This window comes from Trichoplax adhaerens, genomic scaffold (genome assembly GCF_000150275.1).
Source record: "Trichoplax adhaerens TRIADscaffold_14 genomic scaffold, whole genome shotgun sequence".
Lineage (NCBI taxonomy): Eukaryota > Metazoa > Placozoa > Uniplacotomia > Trichoplacea > Trichoplacidae > Trichoplax > Trichoplax adhaerens.
The window spans coordinates 1,075,887-1,092,973 of record NW_002060956.1 but is presented as its reverse complement, the minus strand read 5'-3'; the positions used below and the strand labels follow the sequence as shown (position 1 = coordinate 1,092,973).

At 31.0% G+C, this 17,087-nt stretch overlaps 3 protein-coding genes across 3 annotated transcripts; all 3 read left to right on the top strand.

Annotated features, from left to right (window-relative positions):
* Positions 1-3: 3 nt before the first annotated feature.
* TRIADDRAFT_60232 (uncharacterized protein) lies at positions 4-4,097 on the top strand (the record flags this gene model as incomplete). Its single annotated transcript, XM_002116251.1, has 20 exons — positions 4-10; positions 136-215; positions 309-329; positions 452-507; positions 609-701; positions 815-888; positions 1,013-1,050; positions 1,260-1,346; positions 1,454-1,537; positions 1,649-1,699; positions 1,787-1,877; positions 1,952-2,026; positions 2,117-2,202; positions 2,295-2,343; positions 2,428-2,501; positions 2,591-2,669; positions 2,808-2,851; positions 2,976-3,029; positions 3,121-3,213; positions 4,062-4,097. The coding sequence occupies 20 exons, from the start codon at positions 4-6 to the stop codon at positions 4,095-4,097; spliced, it is 1,272 nt and encodes a 423-aa protein (XP_002116287.1).
* A 2,018-nt stretch (positions 4,098-6,115) lies between these two features.
* On the top strand, positions 6,116-7,633 carry TRIADDRAFT_60231 (uncharacterized protein; the record flags this gene model as incomplete). Its single annotated transcript, XM_002116250.1, has 4 exons — positions 6,116-6,299; positions 6,444-6,535; positions 7,254-7,294; positions 7,531-7,633. 4 exons carry the CDS (start codon positions 6,116-6,118, stop codon positions 7,631-7,633), a joined length of 420 nt encoding a protein of 139 aa, XP_002116286.1.
* A 1,002-nt stretch (positions 7,634-8,635) lies between these two features.
* TRIADDRAFT_60230 (uncharacterized protein) lies at positions 8,636-17,057 on the top strand (the record flags this gene model as incomplete). Its single annotated transcript, XM_002116249.1, has 16 exons — positions 8,636-8,659; positions 9,650-9,714; positions 10,069-10,143; positions 10,297-10,421; positions 10,858-10,951; positions 11,069-11,222; positions 11,379-11,633; positions 11,903-11,993; positions 12,594-12,817; positions 13,421-13,601; positions 14,116-14,298; positions 14,991-15,159; positions 15,305-15,483; positions 15,698-15,918; positions 16,036-16,196; positions 16,469-17,057. The coding sequence occupies 16 exons, from the start codon at positions 8,636-8,638 to the stop codon at positions 17,055-17,057; spliced, it is 2,790 nt and encodes a 929-aa protein (XP_002116285.1).
* Between the last annotated feature and the right edge of the window lie 30 nt (positions 17,058-17,087).

The window sequence follows — 17,087 nt, the reverse complement described above, 5'->3', positions numbered from 1 at the left end:
AGTATGCTACGTAAGTTGCTTAAACTTGCAATCTCGTACTTCATGGATAATTCAAGCGAAACTTGTAGATAACTATTAAAATTAAATACGAGTAGTTCAAATATTAATTGGAGAACTTTAATTGTCCACCTACAGTTGTTGCTGTCGTAACAGTTGCCCTTGGACTAAGCTATTTCCTTAAAATACACAGCTATGCTTACTTTGTAGTCTTCCAGGTCAGTTATCTTTGCAACTATATAACCTTTGAGTTTTGTTGATCTGAAAATCACTTTAAAATTGCTTACATCTTTATTTTTATTGTAAAACAGATTGCAGATGGATTAGTGCAGGTATAATTCTTCAGAAACTGAATAAATTATTATATTTCAATAATCTAAAATTGTTTAAACTTTTTCATATTAAATTATACTATATTAGTTATAAAGCTTACCCTATTAAATTTTTTATAAAGTCAAATGGATTACCTATTTTAATTGCGTGTGTTGCAAGTTGGTATGGAAAAGGAAGGTAATATATAGAATAATCAGCAGAAAGCATTTATGCTATAATCATAACTGATATAAAAATTATTTTCGAAGCTAAATAAGTTCGTATTTAAACCAATGTAGGAGAGGCTTAGTAATGGGTATTTGGTACTCACATACTTCTGTTGGAAATATTCTTGGGTCGATAATTCCTGGTATTTGGGCAAGCGGGGCATGGTACTAATGACTTATGAATAATGACTAATATATTTGTTATTAAATATTTGTGGTTGTAGTACTTTAGGAGTGCGGAGTATAGAGTTCAAAAACGTAATTATTGTAATTAATAGGGGCTGGTCATTTGTTGTCCCTGGTATCTTAATGGCCGTCTTTGGAATAGTTACATTCTTTACTCTCGTTACAGGTATAGAAATGCTTTTTTTAACATATAAAAAATAGGTCTAACGTACATTTACTGAGCCGGTAATAATGTAGTCCGCGTTATCTTTATTATTCCTTTTCAATCTTGATGTTACTTTATCCTTAAGAACCTTCTGAGGTTGACTGCCGAGAACCGAAGCAAAATGTATGAATTAATTCAAGTTTTATAGATAAGACCTTATTAGTTATTTCCCATTCCATACAGCCTTTTATTAATGAATGTAATTCATTTTCAACAATAATCAAACTGCGAAAGGACGAAGACGAAATCAACCGTTATCGTAACTCGGTAATCTACCAAATAAAAATCATTTTACAGTATAAAGTTTTGCAATTATTTTAATATGAATACAGATGACTAACAATTATGATCATTATCGCACTAAGGGTGAGCGACAGAGGCTCCTGGATGACAGTACGGCAAATAGTTATGTGGAAGAGGTACAATATATACTTTTAATGATAATTTAACTAACCATAATGAGTACTATTGTATACTATAAATTTACGTATGCTGTTATCTCATGAAAGAATCTAACATACTGCAGGATAACTCTGGAAGATTATTACATTCTCGTCATCGTAGTATAAATTCAGTTGATACTGCTAATATGCCTGATATTCACCATAATGTGAGTGTAGAAAGCTTCTTGCAATATAGTAAATACAAACTTATAGATATACAATGCTTTCCACGTATTAATGCTTACGAAATTCTTATTCCTTACTTCAACGTTGGACAGCAATCACCACCTAAAGTTGCTATAAGGTTTATTGATGCAATTAAAATTGACGTGAGTTTAATTTTCTTTAATGGACATTTTTCCTAGTTTCGTAAAATAAAAATTTTATGTTAAATGTTGCTTTAATGTTATTTTCAGAGCGTAGCCATATTCGCTTTTGCCCTCTTTTTTAATAAATTGGTCAGCTATACATTTATTTATTGGTTACCGTTTTATCTGGATGATATTGGTAAATATTTTAAATTTATTGTACAATTTATTACGGACGAGAAAATGTAATACTGAAAGTTTCTACTGTTACAGATATTAATGGCGTCCGGTATGGTTCAGAGAAGTCTGCTTTCCTTTCAGTCTTTTTTGATCTCGGAGGCATAATAGGTAATAATTAGCAGACAAATTAGATAGCTATTCAATAGTCATATTAAACTAAATTACTACTGTACTGAAATTCATTTTATGCAATTACAGGTAGTGTAAGTGCTGGCTTAATTATCGATAAGACCGGATGCAAAGCTATTATTTGCACTGTCCTATTGTTACTCTCAGTTCCTTCGGTAAAGCATTTTTAAGTTCTTGATAAGAAGGCAAATACACTTAAGTAATACAAACGGCTCTAAAAGTAATTCTTATCATTTTATACTTACAGCTATTTATATATCACTATTTTGGACATATCAGTTTAGCGGTAAATATCGGTAAGTTTTACAATTGGATAAACATATATTTCTATTATTATTTTTATATTGCTTTTAATAAATGTAAATTGATACGCCTATTAGTACTTATGATGCTATGTGGTATCACGGTTTATGGTCCTAGCGCACTTATAATCACTACCGTCTCTGCGGAATTGGTAGGTCCCCATTTCCTTGCATATTGCCTAATACATATAATGTTAGATTTAATCGTAGTTAACATAATATATTGCATGAATAAAATCAGGGAAATCACCCATCACTAAAGAGTAATCAAAGAGCTACAGCTACTGTGAGTTCAATCATTAACGGCACTGGTGGAATAGGTTAGTTTCGAAATATATATTTGAAGTTGTTGCTCTATGCCATATTTTTCGCTTGAGAAATATTTGGGATATCCTGAAAGGCACTGCAGTTATAATGCAAGTGGTGGATATAATGAAATATAACTTAATTTACTTCAGGTGCGGCTATGGGACCATTACTAACTGGTTACATAGTGCCGACTGTAAGTCTTTCAATATAGTTCAGCTAACTCTTATTTTGATTACTCTTTCATTTTATTTGTTAAACGTTATTATATTCAAACATGTACAACATGGTAAACATTTCATCGCACTGTATTTTTATAGGGTTGGTCCCATGTATTTTACATGTTGATGGCATCAGAAGGTGCATCTGCATTGGTAAGCCGCTTTTTCTGTAGTTGCGACTGCTTTAATCATAAATCGTTTACAGTACATCTATTGATACTTGGATTTGTAATGTATTTATTAGTATTTCATGGGGCATCATACATCTAAGACAAATTTATTTTTTTTAGTTATTATTCCGTTCAACCACAAGGGAAATAAGCCGGTTAAGGAAACGGTACGTAATTTTACGGTTTGATCAGTCTATTGGCTGTCCTAATTTCTTGCCATAGTCTCATTAATCTATTAATTGTATCTACAAATCAGAGGATCATCATCTGGGTTTGAACAGGATATAATCTAGATAGATGACGGACGTTAGAGATCTATTGAGAATGTTGTAAACTACTTAATATCGTACTTATTTCATGATAAATATTGTAATTATTTCTGATACTCTGCGATATATTAAGATTTTAATTAATGGGAATTCATAATTAGAAGCTATGAGAAACTGTTCATTATTCCTAAGGTCGTATAATATTTTTCATTCTACTATACATGCGTTTTTTAATACTGTAATTGAAAATGAAAATTTTATGAAATATTCGAAATCTTGCTTCTACAAGGCGAAAAAGCAATATCAGAATAAATAAATAGTTTGATATAACGTTATTCTTATGAGAAATATAAGGTAAATTGGTATCACTATGTTGAATTTAAAGATTTTATAGTTTACTATATCATACCGTACCTTGTACTCTCCATTGAGTTGATGTTATATCTAACTACCCAAAATATTTATATTAAATATTTCAGCTATTAATAAAGACCGATTGAGTATTTATAATGATATTGTACAAATTTACGCTAAAATATATCATTTATTGTAATCTCTTTCATGCAAAAAGAGTTGATTTTTATGTCTATACGAAAATCTTAGCTACCTGTTGTCATTTTTTTACAATTATTTTGTAGTTCACTTGTTTATTTTTTACGAATCAAATGCCATTGGTCAGATTCAGCCTTTGGTATAAATTCATTAAACGAATTGGCTTTGTTTAAACTGTTTATTATATAATTTAGCGTAGCGATGTTGCCTTAAGCCTGTATGCTAAATGAAGTTGATTAAAATTTCAAAAGATTCATTCAAGTAGGCATATAGTTAAAATTTCAACCTATCAGCACGAGATATCAAGTGGCTATAAAAAATTTTTAATTTTTTGCACGATTTTCAAAGGCAACTAGTCAGAGGTAAGCCCTTTAATATTTAGTGAATAATAGTAGGAGGAGGATATGGATATTATTACTGTACAAATACATATATTATTTATTAGCTACGCATCTTAGGTTATGTCAACACTTAGTTTCCAAGTTACATATATTATGTTAGTCTATATGCTGTATCGATATTAATCCTAGGGCAATTGAAACAGGATAATTCCCATGCTTGTCATAGTGAAACGACTCAGCCAATAACCACGCTAACGCTGATCAAATGTATACCTGTATACACTCGTACTGTAATAATTAACGAGTTGATTACATCCGATTGAACTATCTAGTATTTATTTTAACGCATTGGCCTAGCTCTAAGCTGATGGTATGCAAAACATTGAATATTAAGAACCAATTAAATTCTTACTAATGAAGTAAATACTGAATATCAAATATCAGATTAAAGATAGTAAGAATAAGATATAAAGAGAACTATTATGGCGTGAAATATCTTGTAACATTGTACTTGATGTTAGTATTGAGGTTGAGATTATTTCAAACTACTACTTAGTATACGTTAAACTGATTAATTGATGTCAGTTTTAGGCCTTTTCGGTGAAGCAAATAATGTACTAAATAGTCTTATCAGATTTCAAACCAATCTACTAAAAAGAACATGAAATAAGTTATTTTAGCTAGGGTCTATCTTTGCTCTTCGGCATAGATATTCGTACTTCTTATTTTAAACTGCTATCTTGCATAAAGCTGACTACTATGAGGACATCTAAGCACTTTTGATAAAATAGACAGTGAATATCAGTTTTCAAATCGATACACTGAAGAGAGATTTAAGGTAGCTCAATTAATCCTCCTACTGATATTCGATAAACCGTAGATGATATTGTTTCAACCTCTATTTTAAGTCATTACCTAATATAGACCTGATCATTGCTGTACTATTTAACTCTTTGCCGAAAAGGCAAATTGCGCTCTGAATATTAACCTGCAAATCACTAAATTGAGAGACGTATGTCTTTAAACCTGCACTTGACTATCATGTTCTGATTCTTGATATAGATTTAAGTTTGCACTTTGTTTTTAAGCTACCATCTAATATGAAAGTAAATAGGCAGTACCTAATTTGGCTCTTTCGAGATTAATTATAATTATCAGTTTTTAAGCTAATAAACTAGCATAGGCTTCATTTGAATTGTAAAAGTTCATTCTAACACCTTTAAGCTATCGTATATGGACAATATGATCAAGGTATACCCGCATCCATGAGTATTTAGAAGACGAGTAATACGCGTATATGATAGACAATACGCTCATACCGCATGGATATTTAATTGTAAGCAAGGATGGACGATAGAAAATAGGCAAAAGTGCAAGCATGTTCTAACTTAATCGATCAGATTTAAATTGATTACCCTACATAGCAGCGTTACTAGGCTAGATTGAAAAAGTAGTAAATACTAGATGAGAAAGAATTAACTATATTTTATAAACACTTTATTATTTGACGATGCTGATTCAATATTCCATCTATTTGTAAAGACATAACAAAGGTAATGCTAATTAAACGTACTACGTGGCAGCAAGAAATTAAATGCTATATACAAACTTGGAAGCATGAATGTCAATTAGAACAATACGGATAATTTCAACTCCTCCTACTGGATAAAGGCTTGCAAATCAATGAAACAACTTGTTAGATCATTGTTTTAATAACTACTTGCATACCGAATGAACGTTGCTTAAAAGGCATTGAAGGAGTCTATCGTGAATCAATCACTTCTTTTTTGATGATTACAGCGTGATTTATTCGGGCTGTATCCATCAAAATTTTAAGATTCGAGAAAAAAATTTCTAGCAATTAGTGAGAGTCTAAGGAAGTAAAGAAGAGATAGAGAACGAAGAAGATGGCGGCAAAGCAGTTCAATCTTTTACTGATTGCAGCCATTTTAACGTTGACACAATATCATGTTGAATGTCGAAAGGACTGGCTTACTGAACTTCCTAATATCGAAATCACCAATGAACAGTTACAGAATGATCTTCTGATCTACAGGCAAATTGTAGTTTACTACAAGCAACCAGTACCAAGTATGTTTGAAGAAGATGAAAAACTAAACTGCAGATTTTATAGAATATTACTCTAGTATCTCCTATTAGTACGAGTAGAAGGTAACGAAAATTTCTATTTTCTAAAGTTGTTTTTTCCGTTTTTTTCATGTTCTGATTACTTAGGTAATATGGATCAGACCCTCACTCGACAGTTTGAAGCCGATTTTCGCGTTGTTGCAGATGCCCTAGAGTATCATAAAGTCAAGATCGCTATTGTAAGTCATTTTATATCGATTCTCGTTGCCCGTACATCTACTATTCCTACCCTTCGGTACAATAAATATGTTCACTCCTTTACGAGAGAAAAATGAAATTTTGTAAGAGAACTGTAGACTATCTCCTACGGCATTACGGGTAATGCCTCCAAGTAGATTAATAGGGATATAACTTTGAGTTAAGCATATAATTTATCATCATTTTTTTATGACGCTTCCATGTTGGAACTTTGTTACGCTTGGTTCATCATCAAATAATTTCTCGAAAGCGATGTACAATCTTTAGGCATCATCATCGTCAATACCGTTCGAGTTTGCCGATAGACGTACGAGTACAAGGTCTTTCTGTTTGCTAAGTACTACCAGTCGATATGATTGACAAATAATCCGTAAAGAATTTGTGGTAGTTGGTGTTAAGGTATTTAATTTCGTACTACTTTACTGTGCAAAAGACTAATACTTTCATCGTGGACATCTTGTTGACTCTAACCTTGAAAACTATGCCTTGGAATTTTACACCTCGTAATCTGACATCATCGTTTGAGGAGTGTTTCTATTTTACTATGAAATAAGTTTACGCGTAGACAAATAATTATTATCAGAAGTTGTTCAATCTCAGAAATGCTATTTTACAAAGATAGGTCGTAACCTTTGTGCTATAGATCGCTAGCATGAATTGTAGGAAAGAGTTTACTAATTATATATGTTATACATAAAGATTAGTAAGTTAGGCATGTCTCTATACCCGTTTGAGAAGTGGTAAGATTTTAATTGTGACTTAACAGAAATACGTTCTTAACTCACAGTAAAGTTCATTAATTGGCTATTCTACAGGGAAATAAGTACATAAATAGCTTTCTCCCCAAGATAATAAACAAGCAGTATGCTATTGCTTGAGAGTTTGTATTATTTGATAGGTAATCATACGTGTGTACCAAACACTAAAAGAAAAAGAGTAAAATAGTAATTGTCGATGGTTTCCCTATGGTCTATAGGATGTCGTTGATACGAATCTTTAATGTTTTCTTGGTTGGTCTAGCCGTTGCTTGTGCTATCAATAATGTGTTAAGAATGGCATCCTCTGCGGATAAGATTTAATGTGTAGAGTAGCGTCGATTTAAGCCTAGTTAGAGTTGAATGATTAACTCTATCATTACAAAACAAGAGGAAAATATAAGTCAAGGATGACAACCGGATTTTTACTCTTAATACATAAATAGTTCATTTTAAAGTCAGTTGATCCGAGAGGATACGGAAAAAAATTATTGTAAGACAATCATTTTCAACACAGTATATCTTCGATTACCGGCCATATAAGTATGTAGATTAGCAAAACATCCATTGCAGTAAAATCAAAGACTATCTATGAACATGCCCTAGTAAATAAACGGATAGTAACAAGTCCAGGTTAATATATCTTAATTCGTTTATGACAGGAGGATGTAATCTAAATGTCCATGACTATATAATCGAAGACTATCATAAATTTGTCTGCTCTACCCAGATATGTATACTACTAAATATTCATCTCATTTAAAGTTCTTTGATGATTTTGAATAAGATATTTCTCTACTTCTACAGTGTTACAATATTAGTTAAATCGATAAGAAATTCAGATTATCGTCAATTTTATTCATAGAAGCCATAGCCGAACGATGACGAATGATAGCCGTTCTTTGCAATGAATCATTCTAACTCTAGGCCAGACTTTCTTCATTTCACTGCACTTCTACTTTACAACGCGCACTATTCTAATAATAGGAAAATATTATTGCCGATAGTAGCTGCTCTCGGAAACATTTTAAGATCGGCGACCTTTCATTACATTTCCTTCCGCCTTTTTCAATTAATTAAACTAGATGAGAAAATGCGCGATTAATATATTTCTAAGTTAATGTCCATTGATCGTTATATACTTTCAACCTATTCACTCCATTTTCACCCTGTCCTAACTTCTATTTCTTAGACGTACAGAAAACAACCTTAGTTCATATCCGCATTAGATAAAATGAACTCTGGTCTAATATATTTTTTTTTCTCCTATTGCCGCTACTACTTATCGAACTATTATTTATCGTTCGCGATGTTATGTTTTCAACCATGGCGGAAGATGTTTTTCAACTGGTGTTGGCTAGTCAACGCCATTGTTGAGATCAAATGGTAATTTTTAGTGTAAACTATTCCATTTTAAAGCAGTGTCTCTTTATAATACTATAGACAAGGCGGCTCTATCTACAACAGTACTGCAACATTGTTTCTCCCATTCAATGTATAGAAAAGGCGACCACATAAAAAAAAGCCTTAATCACTTTTACAAACCAACTATTATAAAAGACAAGGTGCTTTAATTTCCCTGAATGAATGGCATCGCATTCTGGATGGACATTGTTAAGCTTGTTAAGAAATGGGTTTATTTCCCCTACTCAGAATGCGCCTGTATAAAAATCAATGGCCAGCAATAAGTTATTCAAATGGCCTATCGACTTGATAATGAGAAGGATTTTTCATTGAATGGAGAGATGACTAGTTTTCCTTTGCTTTTTGAACTAATATCTACCGATTAAATGGCAACTCCTACCGTAAAGAATAAATTACATATAATTTTATTCTTTTGCGTTAGTATCTTAAGACTCATAGCTATCCTACCGTATTTGATAAAAGTCAATATTCATATAATTTAAACAGTACAGTAGTAACTTTATTTCTGTGTTATCCGCTTGCTGAAACGTAGAAATGACTACTTGAGTAATAAAACCGACTCTTCACTTCCTTTATGTTTGAAGATTACCAACATAGCTTAAACGGAGTTATTGACTGAATAAATTGGAATTATATAATTCTATAAAAGTATAACAAGTTATAAAAGAGTATATCTTTCCGCATACAGGTGCTATTGTATCTTAAGACTCTTAGCTATCCTATTTGATAGGGGTTATTGACCATGTAATTTAAACAGGACGATTGTAACTTTCTTTCTGTGCTATTCGCTTCCTGAAGTGTAGTGCTCATTTGGTTTGGATTCTGCCTTACATAGATTTAGCTTTATCGCTTGTTTTAATCCTGCAATATCTACCATGACTAAGCCATAATTTTGTAACTTCATCTCTACTTTAGATTGATTGCTTTAAAGACTACCAAGAAGAATTTTGCAACACTAAACCAAAGCTACAGATTTTCAGGTTTGTCGATAGCGAGGCAAGGCATTACTTATGATAGATTAGTTCTCCATGATCAAACTTGTTAACATTACTTTTAATGATTTCTCCAGCGACAGTAACTAAATGAAAATTATAATTTACTTATAAATCTAGCAAACTTTAATACTATATGTATAATGCAATAAATTTTTTAACCACTACCACATACTACCATGGTAGATGATGACTTCTAATTATAAATTACTAAAAAGGTTCATATCGCTAACTGTTTTTTATGCGTTTTCATACATAAACAACGTAGCAAAGGAATCATTCAAACTACAAGATAACTTTCTAATCATTTATTTAACCTATTATTACATTGGTTATAAACAGGCGTGGAAAACATTTTAGTTCCATTCCATTGAGAGAATTACAAGACACGGATGCTATTGTCGCTCGATTACTACAGTATGTCGATTAGGATAAAATTTACACAAAAAATTCATGGAAATTTGTCAACTTCTTACGAGAGTATTATACTAATCTTAGCATTATTATATATTAGCCATGTTCTTACAACTAATAGAACATTAACACTTATACTTTTGCTAATCCAAATAGCATCTACTATGATCAAGTTGTGGCTAAAATTAGCAATCAGGAAGAGCTAAAAAAATTAATATTGGATAACATTGAAGCGAATATGGATATTTTTATTGGCTATTTTAGTAAATTCTACACTCGAGGTAAGTAGATTGGCTAATTCATTTATAATGAGGTATCTGATAGAAATAGATATGGAAATAAATTATTTATAAAAACGAAGCAGGACATTACAATGATCTTACCGGTATCATAGACTTCCAGATACTCAAAGTATCTAGAAGTCCATGCTGGTATAAAGATTACTTGTTATTTTACTATTCATGAGATATCCAAACAAATATTGTCCAAATGAAATGAAACAAATTTCGTAAATGATTACCGTTAGCGTAGTTTTTAATATTTGATAGTGCTCGTATTTACGTATTAACGATGACCTTTTCTACTTAAAAATAATATTTACAGTATAAAATAGAATACTTCAACTTAATCTTGCCTAGTAGATACTTCAATTCTACTAAAATTTATCGTGTAGAATATCATTTTCGATCCTTTTCCTATATTATATCCCATATCTAGCTCATCGGATGTTCTTTGAAAGCTTCCCTACTTTCAAGGAGAGCTATAAATTTGTAATCATCACGAACATCACCTTAATACATCGACAACTAGAGTATGGCTCTAAGAGTAGATTGCTTTACTTTGATTTGATTTCAATGCAATAAGAAGGAAATAAAGTCTTGAACTCATTAAACAACCAATATTGTATGAACTTATTTTTCATTTATAGCCCGGTAATGCCTTTGGATTATGTATACAAGATCTACCATTGCAATGATACACTACATCGGACAAATCAATCATGTCCACACACTTACCATAGTGAATATTTTTCAAGCCACGAATTATTTTTATTCATGCAAAGGAATAAATTACCGATATATGTAAGTTGATAATAACAAAAGTCATACTAGATTTATCTAAGTAGGATAGAATTAGTCTATAAATGATTTTGCCTCTGCTGCATAAGTATTGAAAGTTTTTCTCTTTTCTTTTTTTCTACGCTATTTAACATCTATGTGCTATTTTATTATTCTTAGACGGAATTGATCCATCAAGACAATTTAACTATCTATAATCAAAACGATGTCAATAAAATTTTCATATTCGCTGAAAGTCATCAATATGAACGAATCATACAGGATGTCCAAGATTTTGGAAGTGAATATTCAGGAAAAATCGGATTTCTTATAGCTAATATGTCCAATTTAGATGAAAAAGCTGATTTGCCAGTTAAATGGTATAAAATTAAAGAATTTCCAGCAGTCTATGCTCAAAGAGCTGGTGCAGACAGGGTAATCTTACCTTCTATTCCACCTATTCCTTCTTGGTCTTTAACTACTATGATAAATATAAGTTTCTAGTCAGATTGATACTGGTGCTTTGCTCTATGCATCAATTGTTAATATCAAATTACCACATACGTTAGTCAAGTAGTTTATCTATATTAGTAATATCAAATAGTATTCAAAATTTTAATAAATATTTGTCGTTTCTATCATTTATGAATCGCTATCCATACATTAATAAGACAATTCCTTCTGTTTCATTTATTATATAATAGGATACGCATAAAATGTTAGGAAATTATACTGCACGCAACTTGAAATATTTTGTAGACGAATACTGGAAACGCGTTGGTGTAGGCGTTAAAAGTAAGTATTGTACAGTATAATCAAATGTTAATATTTCAGTTTTCTTAAATTGATATGATCTAGCATATCTCGATCTATATCGAAATTACTGCTAAAGTACTTCAAGCCCCGTACATTTACTAAAAGAATAGTCCAGTTGAATTATATATTACTTAATCTTAAACCTTACTACAGTTCTGTTCATAACTCGAGAGAGTACGGTAACAAAGAAAATATTGATCTTAAAATAGAGGCACAAGTACTGAAACCCATAGCTTGTATGTGATAATTGTCCACGCTATCATAGCTAGAATTCAGTTTCCTTACTTGCATATACTCGTACATATAGCATCTATATTCACCTTTAAGTCAATAAAATATGCGTGTATATTTTATCATAACAGAAATCGAATAGCGATCGGAGACGATAGACATATTATAAAATTTGTAGAAATTACTGATGTAATGTGCCGAGAAGGCTTATTACTAACAATCTAGAAACAAGTTCAGTCTTAAATTTCACAATTAATCTTAAGTTGAAAGAGGAGAAACTGAAATATGGATAATTATGCAATCAGTGTTAATTATAAGTCTAACTGAATTCATTACTACGGCACCTAGCTGAGAAAGCCGATATGGATGTCGAATCAATCACGAAAGAGAAACATGATAACATTACCACTGGTAAAGAAAAGAAAATCAATTACGCTATATTCTACTGTCCTGGACCTGTATCTTGCGATTACTGGGAAATTGTATTAGGAAGAGTTAAGAGGAGTTTTATTACCCATCCGGAATTTGACGTAGTTACTTATTTGTATTCCTCTGATAAAGACGTGCCACAAGTATGTATCGTCTGAATGAGCTATTTTAATTAGAAATGAACATCGAATAAAGATTGTCGATAGAGTATTAAATTTTAAATAGAGATATCAAACTGATATTACAAATGTTATGCTGATATTATCAGAAATCATGGAAAGAATATCTATTAAATATTTGATAATAATTTGCTAAAATTATTCATTTAATTTCATAAGATCAGCATGATCAAAGATTGACTCTAGTTACTCTTCTACATCGATGTAATCAGCTATCAATGTAGAACAGCTCGATAGATATTGAATTATTAAATTTCTTTGTTTGGATACCACAAGCTGAAGAAGATTTAAGATTAATCCTATCTACACTACTACTATACAGTACATTGATGGAATTAGAAATCAAAATAAATTACTTTTTCACTTATTGACATTGCAAATAAGCTAAGTATGATTAAAAAATGGATCGATCCTACACTACTGATATTATTAATTGCGAAAGCATGGTAATAATGTATATTTCTTATTGATATTGAACTTTTAGAATTTTCAGCCTATCATCAAAGTTAATTAATCATAAAATAATTTGATGCAATATTAACTATTTCATTCTATTGATACTATTAGGAAACAAATTTGCGATTTGTTAGCATTAAAGGCAAGGTTAACATATTTAGTAAGACAAAAGACTTTACATATGAAGGCATATTGGACTTTATCGAAGAAGAAACGTTAACCGATTTCACTAGATTGCCACCAACAGCTGGCGATCATTTTGAACCACCAAAACGTTTATCTAATAGTAAAGGTTATTAAATGTCGGATCTGTATATATCTTATCCCTTAAAAATTTTGATTGAAGCCATTTTTAGCATCCAAAATGATTGATACAGTCACATATCAAATTCCTTCATTATACTATCAATTTACTTTATTAATTCAATAAATACCATTTTATTATTACTATCTATAATCGAATAGCATTATATGGTGTGGTTATTTAAATATTAGATATTAGTAAATAAAAAATATTATAAAGTATACAAATATTTTTAGTAAAAGCCTCTAAGACGTTATAGATAAATCAATATCAGCACATTCCTATTTAAATTATCTTATACAATTTTACTGTAATTTTCTATATAAAAAGTTATTGCGGGGTACCAGAATACCTACCCCTCTTCTTACGTATATCTTATCTATTAAGTTACCAATTAGTCCTTGGAATCTGTTAATTTGGATCGTTAACTATTGTTACTAGCATTAACTAAACCAATAATTTAAGTGCTATATCTTTTCTCTGCTTTTGGTTAATATTATAGCTGATATAAACAATATTGATGATGAAATTGCTAAAGATATCAAGCGTATATACGAATCAGATGAACAAGATCCACAAGCTGAACGATATAAAAGACAAAGCTCCGTAACATCATTAACCGATAAAACTATTCAAGAATTTATCAACCAAAATGGAATTCGAATTATTAATTATTATACAACGTGTAAGAAAATCTATTACAATTTTTTTAAAATTTGTATTCATTACCAGTATTGTCTCTTTTTAAGCTTATTATCTAGCAAGGTACTAGCATTTGTCAAAAAAGGCGATTGTAAATATAGAAATGTTTATCTTTGAAATTGCCTTCGTCTAAGCTATCGAAAATTGCCGTTGTTGATCCATTAGTCTATAGGAATGGATATTTCTAGTATAAGTTTTATTTTTGAATTATAGTTCATTAGTGGTAGGACTAAATATCAATCAGCCTGGAGCTAATTATTTTTCTATGTTAACTACACAACTCTCGATATTGATTAATTAATTATTGCAAAGATATTGCATCCCTATATTATACACTATCCATTGTCTTAATTAGAATGATTATCGATCATATTATTAGTAATTAAGATAGGGCCACCCTCAACAAAATAAGGCAGTGTAAAAATAAGATAAGAAATACTGATTCCAATATAAAAATAATAGGCAACAATTATAATTATGTAATCCATTATTTTATTAATCTAACAAAAAACGTTATTTTAATCAACCATTAACGTAGAATCCTATATATCTCCTTTGTACAGAGATTATACTAATAACTACCTAATAGAGGCTGTAGTAATCCTATACTAGATGTCAAATTAATATTTTTGTCGGTAAATAGAGTATTTATGAACAAATTATTTCCATCTGCAGGGGATATACGAAGTCGTGCATTTTCATTTATCTATGAAGATATAAAATTAAAGTTCGAGCAAAACCCGACTAGAATGAAACTTAGCTTTGCCGAGATTAATTGCGCTGATTATCCACGACCATGTGAAGCTAATGGTATCACAGAGTATCCAACAGTTAAAGTTTATACGTAAGTGATCAATAAGATACTTGATATAACTAAAGAAAAGTAAAAATCAAAGATAAAATTAGAAATAGTAAAATTTTAAATCAATCAAGTTGAATTTAATCTTACCTATTCTATCATTATTCTGCTATACATTGTACGCCCATAGTGAGAATAATGACGGTGTGGTCTATAAGGGATCATTTACAATCGATAGTTTGATTGCTGGAATTAAGATTTATACTGAAGAGAGCAATGGAAAATTTACATCAGTTGAGCAAGGTCAAAAGTTCCTTGAAAATGCTTCGGGCGTTGTCGTTATTGGCTTGTTCGAGAAACCGAGTGTGGGTAAGACTTAGTAAGCATAATTATTATATTTATGGAAGTCAATTTAATCCATATTTCATTTCTAGTATGAACAATTTCGTTCTGTAGCGACTAATTTCAATTTTATTTATAACTGGTTATCGTTATAATATCAACTGCAGTCTATAATCAGCCTTGAAAAGTTACCTATTTGTCTACTAATTCATAACTTTCATGTACTTACTTAACGTAATAGAATTTGATGAAGTTATGAAGCGTTTTAGTGGAATAATGCAATTCGGACGTAGTTTCCAATCCGACATTTCTATGGCCTTAGCGGAAAAGCTCAATATTAAATTACCGGCAGTTATTTGCTATAAAGCAACTAATGAAGTAAAAAGACAGATTGTTTACGAAGGAGAGTTAACCGTTGACGGAATCGAAACTTTTATCTACAATAATGGCTTACCATTATTTGTTAGTCTCATAATGTTAACGACATTCATGATTATAATCCAATTTCTTAACTTGTCTATAATTTCAACGTTAAATAACTTTAATATTCTTATCTTGATATCCTCTACACCTTTCTAGGATCAATTTAGTGAACACAATTTTATAAACTATTTCCGAAGTAAGAAACCATTAGTATCATTCATTCTACATGGCCATGATGCGGAAGCAATTCAGAAGGAGATAGTAAATCGCCTTTCTGGTTCTATTTATAGTAATATAAATGTCGCATGGATGGATTTGTAAGTCACTCCACTAGCTTATAATCAGTATTTTTGAAGACTCTTTCATCGATAATTGACTAATGTTATTATATAAAGTATGCAAATGTAAAGGTAGATCATAGTTAGTATTGTAGGTTCGTATGATTTCATGAATCGATGAAATCATATGATATCGTGAACCTTTCATATTTGTATAGAATGTAAGAAAATATAGTAATTAAATTAAATGTATTACGAATTATTGAGGCACTTTAATTGAAACTTTTTGCAATAATTGCCTGTTATGACAGAGATGATGTTGTGACGCAATCCATTATTTACTACTATACCCGTGGCAACACCGATGCTGTTCCAAGATGCATTTATGTCGATAGAAGAAAGGGTATTGCTAACACATTTATTGATAAGGAAGAATCTCCAGAAATAAGCAATATTGAGAAATGGATTAATAAAACTCTGCATGCTAATATGAAAGATATTATTCAAATGGGAGGTGTTCATTTAGCCGATCGCGACTGGTTACCAAAGCAGGAAGCTCTCGATTTCTTGACGTTAGAAAAAAGAGATAATTTAAAGAAAGACTTCAACGTCGAATCCGCTGTAGATATTAGAGAATATCTAGAAAAGAATGATGTCTATAATCCGAGAAGAAATATCGCATGGTTCGGTGATGATGAAGGGCTAATTATCGATGGCACCAACATTGGACCTTTAACCAAAGAGAAAAAAGAGGCAATAACAGGAAACTCTAAAGAAGTAGACAATGATGACGAAGGAGGAGACGAAGATGACGAGGAAGATGACGAAGATGATGAACAACCTGAAAGCAATAGAAAAGATGACCAACAACCACAGGATAATAAAAAAGATGAATTATAAAAATAATTTGCGTTAATTGATGCTATTTTA